The sequence below is a fragment of the Bactrocera oleae genome, chromosome 2, assembly GCF_042242935.1.
Source record: "Bactrocera oleae isolate idBacOlea1 chromosome 2, idBacOlea1, whole genome shotgun sequence".
NCBI classification, from domain to species: domain Eukaryota; kingdom Metazoa; phylum Arthropoda; class Insecta; order Diptera; family Tephritidae; genus Bactrocera; species Bactrocera oleae.
Genome location: NC_091536.1, coordinates 89,554,905 through 89,573,241, shown reverse-complemented (window position 1 = coordinate 89,573,241; position 18,337 = coordinate 89,554,905). Strand labels below are relative to the sequence as shown.

The 18,337-nt window shown below is 34.2% G+C and overlaps 1 protein-coding gene across 1 annotated transcript in view; it reads left to right on the top strand.

The window, feature by feature from the left end:
- The window catches only part of LOC138855849 (cadherin-99C-like), a 115,784-nt gene that overhangs the window by 53,789 nt on the left and 43,658 nt on the right, over window positions 1-18,337 (top strand). The window contains exon 4 of the mRNA XM_070105963.1: window positions 16,172-16,356. Within this exon, the coding sequence (XP_069962064.1) occupies window positions 16,179-16,356 (178 nt within the window). The 5' untranslated portion in view covers window positions 16,172-16,178. The remainder of the gene's footprint in view (window positions 1-16,171; window positions 16,357-18,337) is intronic.

Sequence of the window (18,337 nt, the reverse complement as noted above, 5' to 3'; positions counted from 1 at the left end):
CTCATTATCTAACGTGTAATCTAATCATTAAATATTTTAAGACGTTCAACTTTATTGCTTTCTCAATAAGGTTTTGTTAAAAAAAGTAAAGTTCATCTCATTTTCACAAACAAGAAATTTAAAGCTGTCCAAAAAATACATAAAATAGGGAAGAAAAAAAAACTACTATTAGGGAATATCTAATTGCTCCTATTTATATTACTTTTGGAAAATAATTTGAAAAATATATATTTTTTTTTAAATATTTAACTAAATTAATTGAATATTATTTTCTCACAAACCAAAATTTAAATACATTGAAAATTAAAATTGCATAACTTTAGGCGCTTGACTTTTGCTTTGACTGAGAATTTTTATAATCCTTTCAGCTCTTGAACCTTTCATTTCAAATTTATACTTTTTATATCAAGTTAAAATAGTATTAATGTAATAATACCACTATTGCATTCATTCATCGAATCATCGCCTAAAAATTATAGAAATATCTCGTACATTTGAACATATATAATACATCCATGTATACATATGTATGTCTATTTCGCCCACTTATAGTCCCGTGCCTCGTGTCACCGTTGCGACTAATGTCAAATCATGGACGAGCCTATCTATCAAAACGAAATCCACACATTCAGCAAGTCAAGCGGCGTTTCACCAGCTCATTGAACAAAGCCTATATATGTGTGGTTATATGTATATGTGCGTGCAGATAAAGCGTTCTTTTTATGTGTTTTGTTTCCAAATCCCAATAGATTTATTGCATACGATAACGGTACTTAAGTATGAAAACTGCTACATTTACCGCAATTGACCAGATTTGTTAACTTGTCTGACAGCATGCTGGCCCAGCCTGTCGTCGCAAACGCCTGATCGATTGCACGATCCAACTAGTAGTGCCGCTGTCGATGCACCACCTTAACGCTGAACGCGGTTTAACCTGATTTCCGCTACGTTTTCGCCAATTTTGCATAAATTATGCGCGAAACTTTTTTATTATTCCATTTTCAATATATTTGTTGTTGTCGTTGTTGCTGCTGCATGCACAAGCAAGTGAAGCAAGAAAAAGACGAGGAAATGCAGAAAAAGCGCCGAATGGTTTTGTAAAGTGGCAGAGTGGCTTAGGCGCTTTGCTGCTACCCTTTATTATTTGTCGTTTTTCGCTGTGGTTTTTGCTTTTATTGCTTGTACAGTCACTGTGGCATTTAGTGACAGCAACATATTTATCCGCTTATGCCTGCCATGTACCTATATCATAGCTGGTTTCTGCTTTTGTCTAACCAATTCGAGTTAGATTTTTGGACTTGTCTCTGCGCCACCAAACACTGCCTCTCCCGCATTTTGTAATAGCGATCGGCTCTCCTGTGGCTGCTGGAGCTCTTTCTAACTCGTACACTGTCGCCACAACTCAATTCCCTGCTGGATTTAGTTCGGCAATTATTTTAGTTTCAGTCAATTTAAATTGGCATTTCGGGCTGCGCGCAACGTTTGCCGTTGCGGTTTGCTGGCAGCGCCACTGCGACGGTTCATTATTTACTGCTGCAGTTTTTGTTTCGGACTGCGACGTGCTCACTCGTTTTTAGGCTGCTACACATTCTTCTGTCTTTTGCATTTGCCAGTAATTGCTGTTTGAGCAAATGTTGAAGATGCTTATCATCTGCAAGGTTGGCTCCAGCTCACTAAGCCTTGGCTCGAACAAGTGAATTTTATAATTAGTGCCGAATTTTGCATGCGAAAATGATACGAGGGGTTTGGGCTTTAGCCTAGTGGCCAAGCTTACAAGTATTGTTTTATTAGTGGTAATTACAAATAAATTTAAATATAGTTATGTTAATACTGATATTTTAATTACAATTTACATTTAAAAAATGACTAAAATTTAACGAAAAATATTAGTATTAAAATTAATATTAAAATTATTAAATTATTAAAATTAAATTAACATTAAAATTTATATTGTATAAAAATTAAAATTAAATTTAAAATTACAACTATAATTAAAATTTTAATTTTTATTTAAAACAAAAAACTTAGAACTTAAAACTTAAGTCTTAAAACTTAAAACTTGAAACTTAAAACTAAAAACTTAAAACCTAGAACTTAAAACTTAAGTCTTAAAACTTGAAACTTAAAACTTTAAACTTAAAACTTAAGACTTAAAACTAAAAACTAAAAACTTAAAACCTAGAACTTTAAACTTCAGTCTTAAAACTGAAAACTTAAAACTTAAAACTTAAAACTAAAAACTTAAAACTTTAAAGGAAAGAACAGGAAAAGAGAAATACATTAAATAAAAAATTACTTAGACACATATACTCGTATAAAGAAAACATTTAAGAAAAAGGTAAACTAAAAGAAGACTTAAGAAGAATTATAAATAATTACATGAGAGAGAAAAAAATGTTGAAAGAAACTCAAAACAATTCAGCTAAACCACAAATGGAAAATAGCAAAACATTCTACAGAATTGCAATATAATTACTCGCGGCCACGCTTACAATCGTGCAAATTGTTGAAAGTGTGTAATATGCTACGCTTTGTTAGTTTTTGCCACTTTTTCACACTTTCACCTTCATTTACTCGTATGCTTTTCGTTTAACATACAGATGTACAGATTCGATTTCACATAGAGATAGACATTTGTTAAGTGCACTTACATACAGATATATTTTACTCATATGGTTTCAGTGCTTTAAATATACAATGAAAATTAACAGGTATATATGTTCATACGTCATTTACAATATACTTGTAACTTGCTTTATTTGCGTTTCATTGTCTGTTCATTTGACCAGCTCGCATGACAGCCGCTGGTGTTGACACACATTTTTTCCGCTCGTCTAACTTTGCCAATTGATTTGTTTTAAATAGCCAATTACTTTTTTCAGCACTTTTTACCATTTGCTCTCTGCGGTTTTCTGTTGCGGCTGTAATAGATAGCGGTGGGACCGTTTCGTTTACTATTTAATTTAATGTTAATGAAAACGCTTGCGATAATTGAAATTGAATACAACTTTCTTGGTGTTGTTGTTACTTCCCGATCTACAATTTTTACGCCAATTAAAAAACTCCTTTCTATTTTTAGGTTACAAATTCAAAGTACAGATTTCACTTCGTGAACACAAATTGTAAATTTTTAACTATCGAAATATAAGTGAATTTGAATGAAACGAGATAAGTAAGCACTTAAAACAGAAAAGTTTTAAATTTTTAAAGTATATCCACAAATATCCAATATTTTGACTTAGGTGGCGTTATAGCGAAATAATTTCAAAAATTTATGGTCCATTACCATCGATTTATTTTAAAAACTAATATATACCACGCGATATACTTTATACAGAAGCTCTGAAAAATTTAAACAACCTATCAGTGATGTCTTAAAAATAACGAAAATAACCGAGTTCGACTCGTTCCATTAGTTCGAATGTTCAAAAACGATTCAAACGAAGGTTCAACACCATAGAAGATGAGATATCAAGCGCGAATGACACAATATTATTCTACAATCGATTAAACAGCTGTTTCATCTACTTTAAATTTTGTCTAGGATAGTTCACACAGGTCACAGTGCTACTTAAGCAACTGAAAGTATTGCTGCTTGTTCAATATTCTGAAAAAAAGTTGTCAAGTTATCTAACCGATGGGAGAAAAGGACAGTTAGCAATTTCAAATCGATACTTTAAGTCCGAGAGACTACTTCTCATATATATAATATATAAATATTGAAAATATTCATTATAGTGTTCACACATACATATATACGTGCATAACAGCTTAGGCTTCTCTTAGCAAAATCATCAAATATATCACCATAAGTGCCACTTAACTCAATCTAACTGAATCGCACACCACCAAGAGCCTCAGGTAATATTAGAAGCCAATGAGCAATTATGTATTTTGCCATATTCATACAAAAATAAATGCAAATACAAAGAACGCGCAAATTTACTGGCAACGACACAACAAAAAGAAACAGCTTAGACCAAAGAGATTCTTTAAAAGACACACATATATTAATATGCCTACAAACACATAAGTTTAACACTGGGGGGGGGGGGGGTAACTTACACCCATATCTAGCAAGCAATCTGCTGAGGCACTAAAACCGTTTGGATATTCGCGCATTCATTAAGAAAAATGACTGCTATTGCGAGTGCCGCATACTTGTGTTGCAAGCAAATGTCATTGGATGTGGCAGAGCGACATGCGCATGTAGTGGTGGTCAACGACGAGACTATGCCAAGTGACAATATTGTTGTTGGTCAGCAGCAACTAGAACATCAAGCAGAATAATACAAACAGACAGAAATAAAACCAAAAATTACTAGCCAAACACCGTTAGGCTCATTTCGACAGCTGCTGCACCTGCACGGCTTGACAAGAGTGACGCGATGGCAACAGCATAAACACAAAAACAACGAAAACAGCAAGAACAACAACACGTTGAGTAAATGCAAATAGCATTAGTGGCTTGGAAGTGGTTGCAGCAGCGCTGTTGCATGCGAACATTTAATTAAATTAATGTGCAACATTTGCTGCCGCGTGACAACGCCATTGCCCAAGGAGTGCTGGTTGTAGAAGCTCTGCATGCAGATTGGCGCATCTGCTTAGTGGAAAATACCGAAACCCTATTAAAATATGAGAAACAATATTTTTTTTCGGTTTTGATTTCAGAAATATACAACTGCTTGTCGTGTAGTTGCCACACTCGTTTCGGCTTTTGACATGAACTCGGTAAAAAATAGGTAAACAGCATCAAAACGACGCATCGCACGAACAAAATTGTGCAGTGGGAACACACATACAACAACGAAGAACGCGGTATCGGAAGACAGTGGATTTGAACTTTAACCTGTTGCATTTTGTTTTTGTGTTTGGATTTTGGTTGTTATTTACGGCGCATGCAAGATGAAAGAATGTTTTGAGTTGAACTATGGTTTGGGTTTCAATTTTTTTTGGAATTAAAAATAAAAATGAATACCAAACAAGTTGAAAGTGAGAAAAAAGCCAAGCAAAAAATCGGAAGTCAAAGTATTAGGTATTATATATGAGGTTTAGGGAAAGGTCCAGACAAACTTTTTTCATAAACAGCGCTAATTTTGACCAAAATAAACCGATTAAATCAAATCTCTACATCGGTTATAGTGAGGCTTTGAAAGAACTGGACTGATATTACTTAAATATACTCTAGAAGATGTTTCGAAATATTCGGCATAAAGTCTGGATTGGAACTGCTACAAAGAGAAACAGTTGAAAAGTTCTTTGAATACTTCAAACTGTCTATGGAACGGTTCTTCACCAAAACTCCTCCTTGTTGGAGGTATGTCACAACGTCAGAATTCAGCTTACAAAAGTTAACATCAAGAAGCATACGATGTCCTGTTAGAACACACTGATTACTGTTATTAGACCTGGGTGCGGTCCTTACATTATTTTCAAAAAATATTTCTTGTTAGCCCTTAAGCGTCTCCTCTGCCTTGCGTCTAAAGTCTTCTTTCATTACAGACATCACTTAAATATCAAATTTCACGGCATTAGCTACACATTAACGACAACTTTGAATACTCGCTAGGGGGCATTGTTGTTGTCAGCTAAGCTTATTTCAATTTATTTTGCGATTTCTTGTTTTTCTCCGCACAGGCGCGACTTCGCGATTATTTATGCATGCAGCAAAACTAGGTGACACGAACGTATGAATCGAACCAAAAAATATATATATAAAAAGTTGTTTTCCAATGCGGTTTTCCGGCAGAGATGCGGCTTTGCCACAAAATTTTTTGTTGCGTTCGCATTTTTTCATTGGTCTGCTCGCTTGTCGTAACATCGAAGCGCCGTAAATGCAACTATTTACTATTAATTAACCGTTTGGTAGCTTCGACACAGACAATCGGGCATCAAATGTAACAAAACCAACAATTCTAAGCAAAGACAGCAAATGCCTAATGCGCATGCGCAACAGCAAAATTGTAAAGTGCAAAATAAAATAAATTTTAATGAACTCTTTTCCATGGAGTTTGTCGCTTCAGTCTTTTGTATGCCGGTTTTTAGTTAAAGTTTTAACTGTTTTATTTTATTATTTTTTGCAAGTTTTCTCATTTTGGTTGAACAAGTTGCTTTAGTGGCAGGTCACATTGGCCTTCAACTGCCGCCATTCAGCTGTTTATCACAAGTCAGACGACAAAACAACTTTCAATTGCAAGCACGCCACCTACAAATGTGGCATGTACATATATATTAAAATGTTTACATGTATGTGTGTTCATAATCACTTAAGTACATGTGCACAATAGTTAATAAATTACCATAAATGGTTAACGGCTTCAACATCCCAAATGCGCTGACAATGCTGTCACTAGCATTGCAAATGAACCGCAAATGTTGTTTGTTGTAATACACTAAGTTATGTAGTTAATGAATATGCCACACTGTTGTTGTATGCCGCAAGTAAGATGGACCTTTATGCCTCATTGTATTTCTGGTAATGCGTGTAATTGAAATTTCAATTATAATTTAATTAGTCGCTTCAAAGTAATCTTTCCAGCCTGAAGGCACTTGTTTTGAACATTTGTTGTTTCATAAATTTAGTTGTGCTGTTCGAAATGTTTCATAATATTTATGTGGCAATTACGTTCGCATATTAGGCGAAGGTTCTTTGATGCGGTACAAATCGTCCAATGATTGAATAAATTATGAGCGAAAATGTTAATTAACAAAAGATTAAATAATAATATGGAGATGTTAGGTAAATGCCTCATCAAACTACATAACAAGTTATTTGTATGAAAAATTTAGTTTTATAAGCAAAATTTGATAAAATTTTAGTTTAAAACTTAAACTATGTGCTTCTATGTAGTTTATAGTAACTATAAGTAATCTAATTCTTTGAAACTATTTTGATGGATTTAGTAAACACAACAGACCCCATAAAAATAGTTCTGTTTACAGCCTGTTAGACTATCCATTATTTTTATTACGTTTACCACAACTAGCAAGAAAAGCTACTACAATGAAAAACGGCTCTTGAAATAATTAGTTCATTTGAAATCATTAAAATTTACAAAAGTAGACAATTGATGACGTATTTTATATACAGATGATGAAATAATCTATTTTTTCTCCTTACTTCAATGGTGTATAACAATTGCCGGTGAAGCTTATACAACACAAAATATGAGTGCCCGAAATCGAACGAATAATGTTTATATTTTTGATGAACTGATTTTGATCATACCATATAGCAACTGTCATATAAGGCGTAGTGTTATGATCCATTGAGAAGGTGGAGGACTTTTGCTCACACTGTATTTTGAAAAAAGATTTGAATGGATGCTTGTTTTTACATATTTTTTTTAATAATATAATACAATACAATATATAATACAATTTTTTTTAATAAATGAAAAACAACTTCAACTTTTAAAGTATTTAAAATGAGTTCAGTGAAAACCCAAAGAATAACAGAACCAATTATTTTACTGGTTTTAAAGCGAGTGTTGTTTGTATATTATTTTAGCTTTTTTAAATAAAGAAGTTTTATTCTGTGGAAAAACTCAACGAATAAAATATCTATTTTTCTCTAACATTACGCAAGATTAAACTCGAATCAAGACATTTATTTCTAAAATTATGTATTATACTCTAAATGAAAACTTGTCTGCATTAAGTAAACTAAAAATGTATAAGGTATACATATTAGAACAAATTACTCAATACAGCCGATTTAAGAATTCAAGCGAATCTACTTGAAGTTTTAATTTTAAAATGTATCAAACAAATATTTGTAAATTCAAAAAATTATGAGTTTTCCATTAAGCATTTTACTAAAAATCTAAATTTTTTTTAAATTTTGAAAAACTGCTGTTGTTTAGAAATACGTATATATGTATATTTTTTTTATATATGAATTTTGCTTTGTTAACATAATTAAGATATAAGTATCCTATTAAGTTGGATGAAACTGAACACAGTGTGCTAAATTTTACTAAAATTGGTAGAGTAGCTTAGAAGTTAACCCCGGGAGAAAACTTGGCACGTAATTTCTATATATATTAAAGTATTTATGTGCATGAGTTCCAACATTATCTCTAATTAATTTAATGACACCAAAGTACAGTGGAACCAACGAAAACAAGTCTGTGAACTTCACAGATTTCTGCGCTGAGCAATGTATGTGTGTATGTATTTAATTAAATGCAGTGAATTCCTAACATAATTTTCCACACATCAGCTAGACAAATATTTAGGTCGGTGGGTCTTCATTAGCGATTCGAAGATAATTACCGTTATTTTGCGAAAGTAGTTCAGCAACTCGAGTTCACACAATTAACAATTTACAGAACAAATAGAATCAGGTGTGTTTATATATACATATATGTATGTGTGTGTGTGCGTGTATGCATATATTTGTGTCGCTTGCACCTTCTAGCGATCGCAACATTTTGAATTTCCTCTCAGCAATGACGATGCGCCTGAGAAAAGTCAAGAGGAATTTGTGATGCAAGTGATTGGCAGTTTGCATGTGTATGTGTGTGCGTCTCAACGTGTTGTTGTGCATATGCAGAGTAGATGGCGGCTTTTGCAAGGCAGCAAACCAATTTAGCGCAAGCTGGAGTAATATGATCTTGCTTGTAGTTGAATTGTCGATGCCAACAACATCATTGAGTGGCAGTGGCCAAATAGCTACCAGCCTGCCAGCTGACGCGCGCGACTCTCAACAGCAATGCATAACAACAAAAATACAGATCAACAAACACAAAACAACCAGCGAGAATTGTAATTGGCATGAGGCAAGAAATTATGACAGCAACCACAACAACAACAAGCACACGCAGAACTAGCAAAAAATTGCGCTACTCGCCTCTAGCGGGGGGCGGTGGCGGCTGTGTTGCTGTTGGCAGCCAGTTGTTGTACAAAAATGCTAAACTCATGCCAATCCGCTATGCGCGCTTATGAAGCTGTAGCACGGCGCTGAGTGGAGTTTGCATTGCCAAACACAATTTATTTTTTATTTCGTTGTTGTTGTTGTTCTTGTGGTTTGTATTTTTGATGCTTGCAATTTTCTTCATTTGAAACTCCTTTTTATTGTTGTTATTACACGTTGCTTGCACTATTTACTGGCAGTTGCGTTGTTGTTGCAAGATGCTGACTGCCCGTCTCACTGTCCGCCTGATACCTTGTGGTTCTCTTCTGACTTTGGCCCGTTATATTATGATTGCATTCCTGCTGCCACAATGCTTCAGCCTCCAATGCCCGCATGGATACTCTTTCGCTCTATTCAAAGTTCAGTTTAATGTTATGCAGTGTACCGCACTGAGCTGGGCTCTAAGCCGCGTTTTTGTTGTTGTTGTTGTTAAACTGAGTTGAGTTGTTCTCGTTAAGGTTCAATTACAAGGAATGCGCTCGCTGCGGCTTGGAAGCTTTTTCCCGTTGTTCTTATTACTTTTGTTGTTGTTGTTGTTGTTTATACTGAATTTCTTACTGTTCTTGCATTATATCGTTTTTTCCTTCTTTTCTTTTTTTCTACAGAATTTTTTGTGTTTCGAAAAAATGTTGCAACAGAAGTGCTGCGCTTTATTATTATTATTGCTAATGCTGGTGTAGAGCTCTTTGTTGTTGTTAGATGTATTTGTTGCTGCTGCAATAATGATCACTCGAGTTGCCTAACCTTATTATTTTGATGTTAACATAAAGCAGCACAACCTTTCTTTCCACTTCATCTTTATTTTATTTTATTTATTCTCCTTCAATGTCAAATAATTTTTAACAGGCCGCAACGCTTAATTGCAAGCCAAAATCTTGAAACTGTAGAACTTAACAAAAGAGTAAACAACAACAACAACAAGAAAAACTTACATACAAACTATATTATTTATTGCTCTCGAACGGTAAGTGGCTGGCCTTTGGCTTTGCTTGCGTTAAGCTGCTGTGAAGCCAACCTGTGTTAAGTACAACATTTCATAAGCCAACGGTGCACAGCAGAAGTAGCACAACAATTAGGAAATTAAATTGCGAGATTTCATACCAAATTTTGATCATAAAATCTGGTGGTGGTTAAGTGGATAAGCAGCACCTATTGATGAGGGATACTGCGTTTGTGAATTGTTTCTACATAATTGTAGGATAAATAAATTTAGGCGCCGCCATTGCATGGATAAAATGAATATTCAAATTAAAAGTAATAAAGTTACACAGGATATTCGAACTCATTTTCAATCGTTCACAAACAATTCTGGTTACGTCACTAGAACTAAGTATCCAAGCAATTTCAACTATCGACTGAATTATGTGTGGAATGTTTTCTCCCGCCAAATCAAAAAAATTCATGCTACTTGAACATCACAAATGAACCACAAAGGTTCACCATAGGAAAGGAGTTGAAATGTGACTCAGCAGGTGATATTCGCGGCAGAGTACCTGAAATTTTCCAATAACAACATTTGAAATATTCCACTTAAAGCCAACTTTTCTACTTCTAAACTTCAGAGGTATACTATGGGGGTTATTTAAACTGGCACTGGAACTGAAATACTTACATATGTCTCCAACAATTGGTTTTCATATTCTATAAAGGCACTAAATCTGGGCTCTTGCATGTCACTATTATGTACCTTCTTCACTTAGAAACTACAGAGAAAAGTAATTCAAAGTGGAGATCATGATAAGTTGCTCTCAAATCAGACTACCTCAAACCGGTTACTTCTATATTTCAGATTTTTGCTCAGTTTTAACCAAAATATTCCACGGTGATCAAATAATATTTATATGGCTTCTATTTAATCAAGTGGCAAAATAGGATACCCTATACTTCTTAACACTAAAGAACTAGGGCGTCTAACTAAATTAACTAACTTCATTAACTAAGTTCATTTAAGTAAAAAAAAAATGTAATCGCTTTGTAATTGCTCGGAAATTATAAGCCAATTAGACAAACAATATTCTGACTAAATTCTATTGAAAAAAGTTGTATGAAAAGTATACTCACTCCCTAATATATATACATCCCTAATATACATACATATATACAAGCTTACAGTCAGCCTATTTAATACTTTCTAAGCATTTTACGGCATAAATTAAATTAAATCTGCAATTCTAAGATTTCAATCTAAGTGCAACTTTATCGCGCTGCCTCGTTTGCTCATTACGTGTTGCATGCGGCCTGACACACATCGCCAGCACCGATGGTGAATGTCGCTGCACCAGCAGCAGTTGAAACTTTCCGCGCGTTGTTCACACTCTGCGCCCAATTTGGTTCACTCTGTTGTTTTCTTTTCGTTTTTCGATATTCTGGCTGTCGCTAGACAGCTTCAGCACGCTTTCGAACGCTTCCTTTCACATTCTCCTTTCTGCTGCTGTTGTTGCTGTCGCTGATGATGATGACGGGCTGACAGGCCGTACATGCAACAGGCAACGGCGTGCTCGGCTGCACGAGTGAGTGTCGATTGGTCAGGTGCAGCAGACAGCAGTCAAGCCACCGGCACTACAACAACAACATCATCACTTAGAACGTCGCAGTGGCAATGCAGGAGTCAACGATGCCGTTGGAGAGCCGTTATGTGCGCTATTGCACTGTTATGTTGCACGGGCGAAGCGCTGTCAAAAGGAAGCAGCCAAAAAAAAACATACAAGGAAGTAACAGTTAACAAAACAGTGGCAATGATTGCCGTTTGTGAGCTCCTCTTTAACGCTCGGCGACTTTGCTGTCGGCCAAGACAGGATGCCGCATTTTTGTGTCTTGCGCCCTTCAGTTTCGTGCCACTTTGGCTGCACATGCTTGTAAGCTTTTAAGTTGGTGTTGGTTTTGTTTTATTGTTGTTTTTTTTATTTATTTTTATTTGGTAGCATTTGCTGCCGTGCGCTGCCACAGCTTATCCAATAACGGCCTCTCGCTAACTTATCTTTCGCTGGCTTAAATTATTGTTAGTGTTGTATGTGTTGTTCTTGTTTATTTTGTACTCCTCGTACTTCCCCTGATTCTGCTCGAACATTGCAGCTGTTTGCGCTTGATTTTACTGCAGATACCGTAATTGCCATGGTAAATGCGCGCTCTAGCAACAATGTATTTGTGGTAACTTCGGTAGGCTGCGTGCTTTGCTTTGTGAATAACTACAGTTGGTTGGAAATGTATTGCTTTTTCTTTCTGATTTATGTCCACATACTCACAAAGTAAGGAACTCATGAAGCACAGGGTCTTAATTTATACCTTTGAGTCTGAGTGTGTATAAGAAGATAGGAAGCGCGTCTACCAGTGGAATATATTTAAAATGTTTCTAGTTATTTTTAAGTAACTAGCTGATGATTCAAAAGGTACTAGCACTGAACCTATTCTTGTAAGACTAGTTTAAAATCAGTTTAACGGTGCTTACTTCTTTAAGTACTAAAGTGATACTACTCCACTAAGGATCACTTACATATATATATATATATATAAATAGGATTAGACAAGAAAATACACCTATTCTTACGCAGCTCTTGTGACTTGTCAGATTTATTGATCGGACACATATTGGCTTTTTGTGTAGTTTAAAACTTAAGCCAATATTAAGAGTCATTTCTGGGCAAATAAATAAAAGTTTACATTTTTTTATTTCAAAAGACGTAGGAGGTTCACGAAAAGTTCAAAACTTAATTTTGCGACAGCTTTCCACATCGAAATATTTCAACAACGAAATATAGGAATGTTAAATCAGACTCTCTATCGCTCTTACCTTAAATATATGAATATGAGAATATCGGAGTTGTTATTTTTAGAGCGGCTCTAGCCTTTTTTGTTTTCTCACAACTGGAGAACGGACAACTACAAAGTATAATACAATTTTTATTAGTTGAGATCAGTTTTCAAAACCCTAGCGAGAATTTAATGTTTGGCTAGTTATATACTATTATTGGAACGAGCTTAAGCGGCACACTTACTAAGAAATTTTTAACAAAGCGATTGTTTTTTACATATTTCGGTAGATTATACACACCTCTAAAAAAAAACAATAATACTCTTAAAATTTTTAAATAATTAATATATTATTTTTTGTTTTGTTTCCCAAAAATCGCTTTTTTCAAATACGCTATTTTAACTATGTAAGTATATATGCATATACCTATATATGATATATCTACTTTTGCTGGATTAAGTACGCGTCTTGGGTAAAATACTATAATTTATTAGGAAGAAGCTTTTCTAAAATTATGAAACATTTGGTTTTGCGCAAATTATTGATTACTTGGAAACACTCTTAATTAAACCAGTTATGTTACATAGCATCACACCCTATAAAGCATTTTAGTGAATTTCAGTTATATATGTACATACCTGTAACATATCGTTGCCTACAACTAGGCTGTTTTAATTTAATTTCCATGAGGGAATGATATGATAGACTTACATTGAAAATTATTGCAAATATTTAATGAAAATTCGAAAAACATAAAACGCTATTAAAGAAATTTTGTTGAGTGTAGTTTTTTAATGAACTCCGAAGAAATATTGAACAAAACCCATAATTGTAGGCAATAGTTTTTCAACTTTCGTAAGCTACGAAAATGACATTTTATGCGTAATTACTTAAATTATTTTTCTGAGGTTAGTATTTATATTATATTAAACAAGAAAAATTTCCAAACAGACCAATGTTGAAAAAGTTCTCATTTATCGGTCATTCAGTCCCTCTCCTTTCTCTAACATCATAACCTCTCCGGAATTTTTAAATTAATTCTTGTGTGTCACTGACTACAAAATGTAAAGCAGTTTGTTTGGCTAAGGTGACATTAACATAATGAGTATTGGCCATATCACCGAGACCCTGACATCCAAAACCGCTGCAGCAGCTGTTCGCGCTGTTTTCCCCAGTTTTTTTCACAAGTAGCCGACCACACGTTGAAGCCATTCTACACTAACACACATTTCTAGCTGCTCTCGTACAGATTCTTAAATTTATACCACTATCAGTTTTTTTAATATTTTGTTGCTATTGTTTTTGCCCCAACATTGTATAAGTCGCCGGTTGTGCAACACAATCGCATTTATGTACCCAAAATGGGTTGCCACTCTTGACCATATTCGGTGTGGCATATCTTTGAATACAAATAACTTTTTGCAGAGGATAGAGGCATGCAAAAACAACAATACACAAAAAGAAACAGCAAAAACAGCGTTGGCATTACAATGTGCGCTGAGTGGCATTAACGATTAGCAACACAACAGCAGCAACAACACTACGAACAGTTGAAATAGCGCAAAAAACTGTCTTTGAATTCACCGTTTCATGGGTGAAGTTGCATAAATGCAAATGCAAAATCACTGGCAATAACGATTTGCTGAATAATCGCTGGAAAATAAGTTGGAGAGAAGTAGAGGGGTAGAATACAGAATAAAATAAGGATAATAATAAAAGCAAGAAAAAATAAATAAAATTAAAAAACATTCTGAAATAGTAAACACATGCAAAATTTAAAATTACCGTTAATAAATGTTAAATACAGGGTGTTTGAAAAATATTTGCTTTGAAAACAAACTACAAAAGCGCGCTCACTTATGTTGCGTTGAACGCCAATTGGAAGTGAATGAAGCCTATAGAAATGGTTCAAGGTTAATGAGAAGCATAAAAAAACTTGTCGACAACCAACTTTAAATAAATTAATTTTTTTATTTTTATTTTTTTCTTATTATTTTACTTTGGGCATGTTTATATACATACGCACATACACCATAAATATGTCTTTATTTACATACCCAACCCATTAGCACAGGCTAGAAGTGCTTTAGTTGTTGGTGTCCACGCCAAGTATATGTTATTGTTTGTTACAGACCGTTTATCGCTGGTGACAGGGTTTATAATTTACGAAATTGTTGTAAATAATTCATGCAACATGTTCTTAATTATTTTTGCACTAGTTTACAGTATTATGCATTCACCTATATATGTATGTAAGTGTGCAAATTCTATTCTTATTCACTTATTCACTCAGTACTTCATTGAAATGAACCCAAAAGACAAAAAACAATTTTTCAAGCACTAACCATTGTTGCATGTTCCAGTTAAAATTACGTTAGTATGTATGGCAACTTACTTTATCGATTTGTACTTGAAAATTCACACAATTTTCAAACATAGTTAAGTGGCGAATGTGCTGTCCTTGAAAGTGCATAGAAATGTACCATAAAATAATCACAGAAACCACAAAAAAATATTTCTTAATATTCTTTGTTTATTTTCTAGAAAAAAACTTTTATGACGTGAACCTGCTCACAAAATAACTAAGTTGTTCTACATGTCATATTTAATATTATTTTATTTCTTAAAAAAGTATTTTAATTATGAAAATTGCGGTAATAAAGTGTATGGTGTATAAATTATAAAAAAATTCAGGAAATATGAGTAATTTCTTCGGCATAAGGTCAAAATCTAAGCTCTGAATTATTTAGCAAATATCATGTAATGTATTAGATTCAAAAAGTTTGTAGAAAATTTCGATATGTCTACGAAAAAAAAAACAAACTTCTTCAAGAAGTTTCACAAATATTTTTTGTTCTTGATCACCCTTTCGATCTACTCCACTCCACTCCACTTTTCTATAAAATCTATATTTATACAAGGCTATTACAATTTAGAAACGCCTATTTCGGACTATAATATGGATGAGCAAAATAGTTCTTTTAAGTTTCATTTTCTATCTCTTGTTCTTCTACAAATAAACTTAGCTCATACTTAACATATCAAACCTTGCGCTGCGTTCAAAAATGCTTACTAAATCAGCTAAGCAAAGTAATAAAACACAGTTTTATTTTTAAACTAATAGAAAATAGCAGAAAGTTGCCATGAAATTTAAGTAACTTACACACATTTTATCGACCGACTATTTAATGATAATAGGAGCTATAATATTTTGAAGGACTCGAATTTTATATTTAGAACAAAAAAAATATTTCTTTAACTTTTTCTAGCTACAACTCTTCGATCGGCTTCTCCGCTTACATCCAATTTACCTCTTCTTGCAGATCGCAAAATTTAATAGAATGTAATCCACTATATATATCTGTTAAATTTCTTCTTATAATCATTATCTTCATATAAGTATTTGCAATTAAGTTATATTCTAATATTCAGCATAATTTTTCCAAATTGCATATTAAAATTATTTATTTATAATTTTTTTCTTTTTATTTTCTTTTGCATTTTAGCCACACAATGTCAGCGCCACTTAATATACGCCGAAGTGCAGCAGCAAGCATCGTGCGCTCGTTATTTTTAATATTGTTGCTCAGTTGCCAACGTATTTCTGGCATTTTGGGCAAATCACAGCTGTGTGAAGTTGAAACGGGACAAACGAATATTATATTGGATATAGAAGAGAGTCGTGGTGATTGTAAGTAGAAAATTATGAAATATTTTTTCGCCTTAATAGAAATATAAATAGAGGGAAGGGGCACAATACAATACAAAAAAAAACTTTACAGGAATAATGTAGAAATACAGCAAATCAATCATGAATCGTAATGATTGCTGTATTTTTGCAAATTCGTATATTAGTTCTGCAGATAATTTTCAGGAAATATTTACTTACTTACTACATTAAAAATCACTAAACTAACTTTTTGCTACCTAAAAAGCAGCTCCATCTGGCGCAATTGTTTTGCACTATCATTTATTTAACATTTATCTCTAAAATGTGCCACTTTTTTTAAATTTTCTTCTATTTCAAATAATTACTTAATAAAACACCTTTTTTGTATTTGCATATCTTTAACTTAATTTTTGCACGCATATCACTCATTTTTCTAAGATTGAAATCAGTTTTGTAGGCCAGCCATTATCACTGAGAAAGTCATATATACTTAAATATAGATATCGTACGAGTATTTGCTTCACTTTTATTTATATCTCTCGATTTTCAGAATTAATTAAATTTACCAGCGAATTCTACCCACCAGCAGCAGAACGAAAATTTTACATGCCACAGCCCGGCATGTCCGCGCTGATGAGCCCCTCCCCTAGTAATATATAAAAATTACCATAATTTTTCTTCATCACTTTATGTGCTAGACACAGCAGTTAGCGCTTACATTTCACTGCACATTGTTGTTGTTTGCTAGCGCTCAAATATTTATAAATCGTTTGCTTGTTTTATGGCGAGTTGCTACTTTTATTACAAATTATTTGCCTTTATCGCTCAGTCGCTTGTAGATATTTGCAAATATACGCCACATTTTTTGTAGGGCTAACAAGCAACATTAATCAAAGCGGCATATAAATGTAGCAGAGCGTATGTGTGGGTCGTTAACACCACAAATGGACGGACGCCAGAACAAGTTGCACCTATGTTGCAAGCGTTTGGAATTTACTTAGTGGCAAGAAGTGCTCAAACAACACTTTTCATAATAGCAATAATCAAACCCATAATCGGAAAAGGTGTATAATTTTCTAGAAGCGAAAGTTTTACTCCGCACTTAGGTCTTTAGTAATTGGAAAAAAGTTGAGTATACGCCCTGGTCGTCCCACAGCGAAAAACAGGCGTCTTGCACAAAAGTTATCGCACAAAATCAACGCAGCCATTTCAACTGGAGCAATTTCATGCAGGCAAATGAACTTTTCGCACATTTACAATTTGCAACATGCTGCACCGGCAACAACAACAACTAAAGCAACAGCTTCTGCTTGGTTCGTTTCATAAGTTGCTGTGCTCAATGAATTGCTGAGCTGCGCCAACCGCCTTGCCACTATATTAAATCACAATAAATGAATCTGCTTTGTGGCTATTTCAACAAGTACAATGCAACAACAAAAAGTACAAAAATAATCATTTACAAGGCGAACGCATAAAGGCGAGGTAAAATATGGCAACATAAATGTTTATATACGCTGATGATGATGATGCGTTGCCAGTTGTTGGCTACACTACAACAAAAAGTGGCAGCAATTCTGTACACACTAACTTGCACGTGACGCCATTCAAAGGCGTCCACCAATTACTTTTTCAAAGGAAAGCACACACACACTCATATATGCTTACATACGCACTCATCTACGTGACACCCTTCTTGTGTTGCTTGTCGTCTACATATCGTGTTGCAAGTTGCCAAGTGTTGTATGTCCAAGGTATGACTCGTATGTTGTAGATTACGGTGCGTGCCACTACTGCCACTATTATTAAAGTGTTCTTGCTATTCGTTGTTTTTGTTGCTGTTAATTTTTGTGTTTCGCTGTTACGATTGTGTTGCGATAGCAAAAGCAGATCAATTTACTTTTATTCGCCTGCCACTTCACTATGGCAGATGAAAGCGAATAAAAATAAAACTCATTAAAATTCGCTCTTCTCGCTTATTCTTCCTCGCGATGCGCCTCTCTAG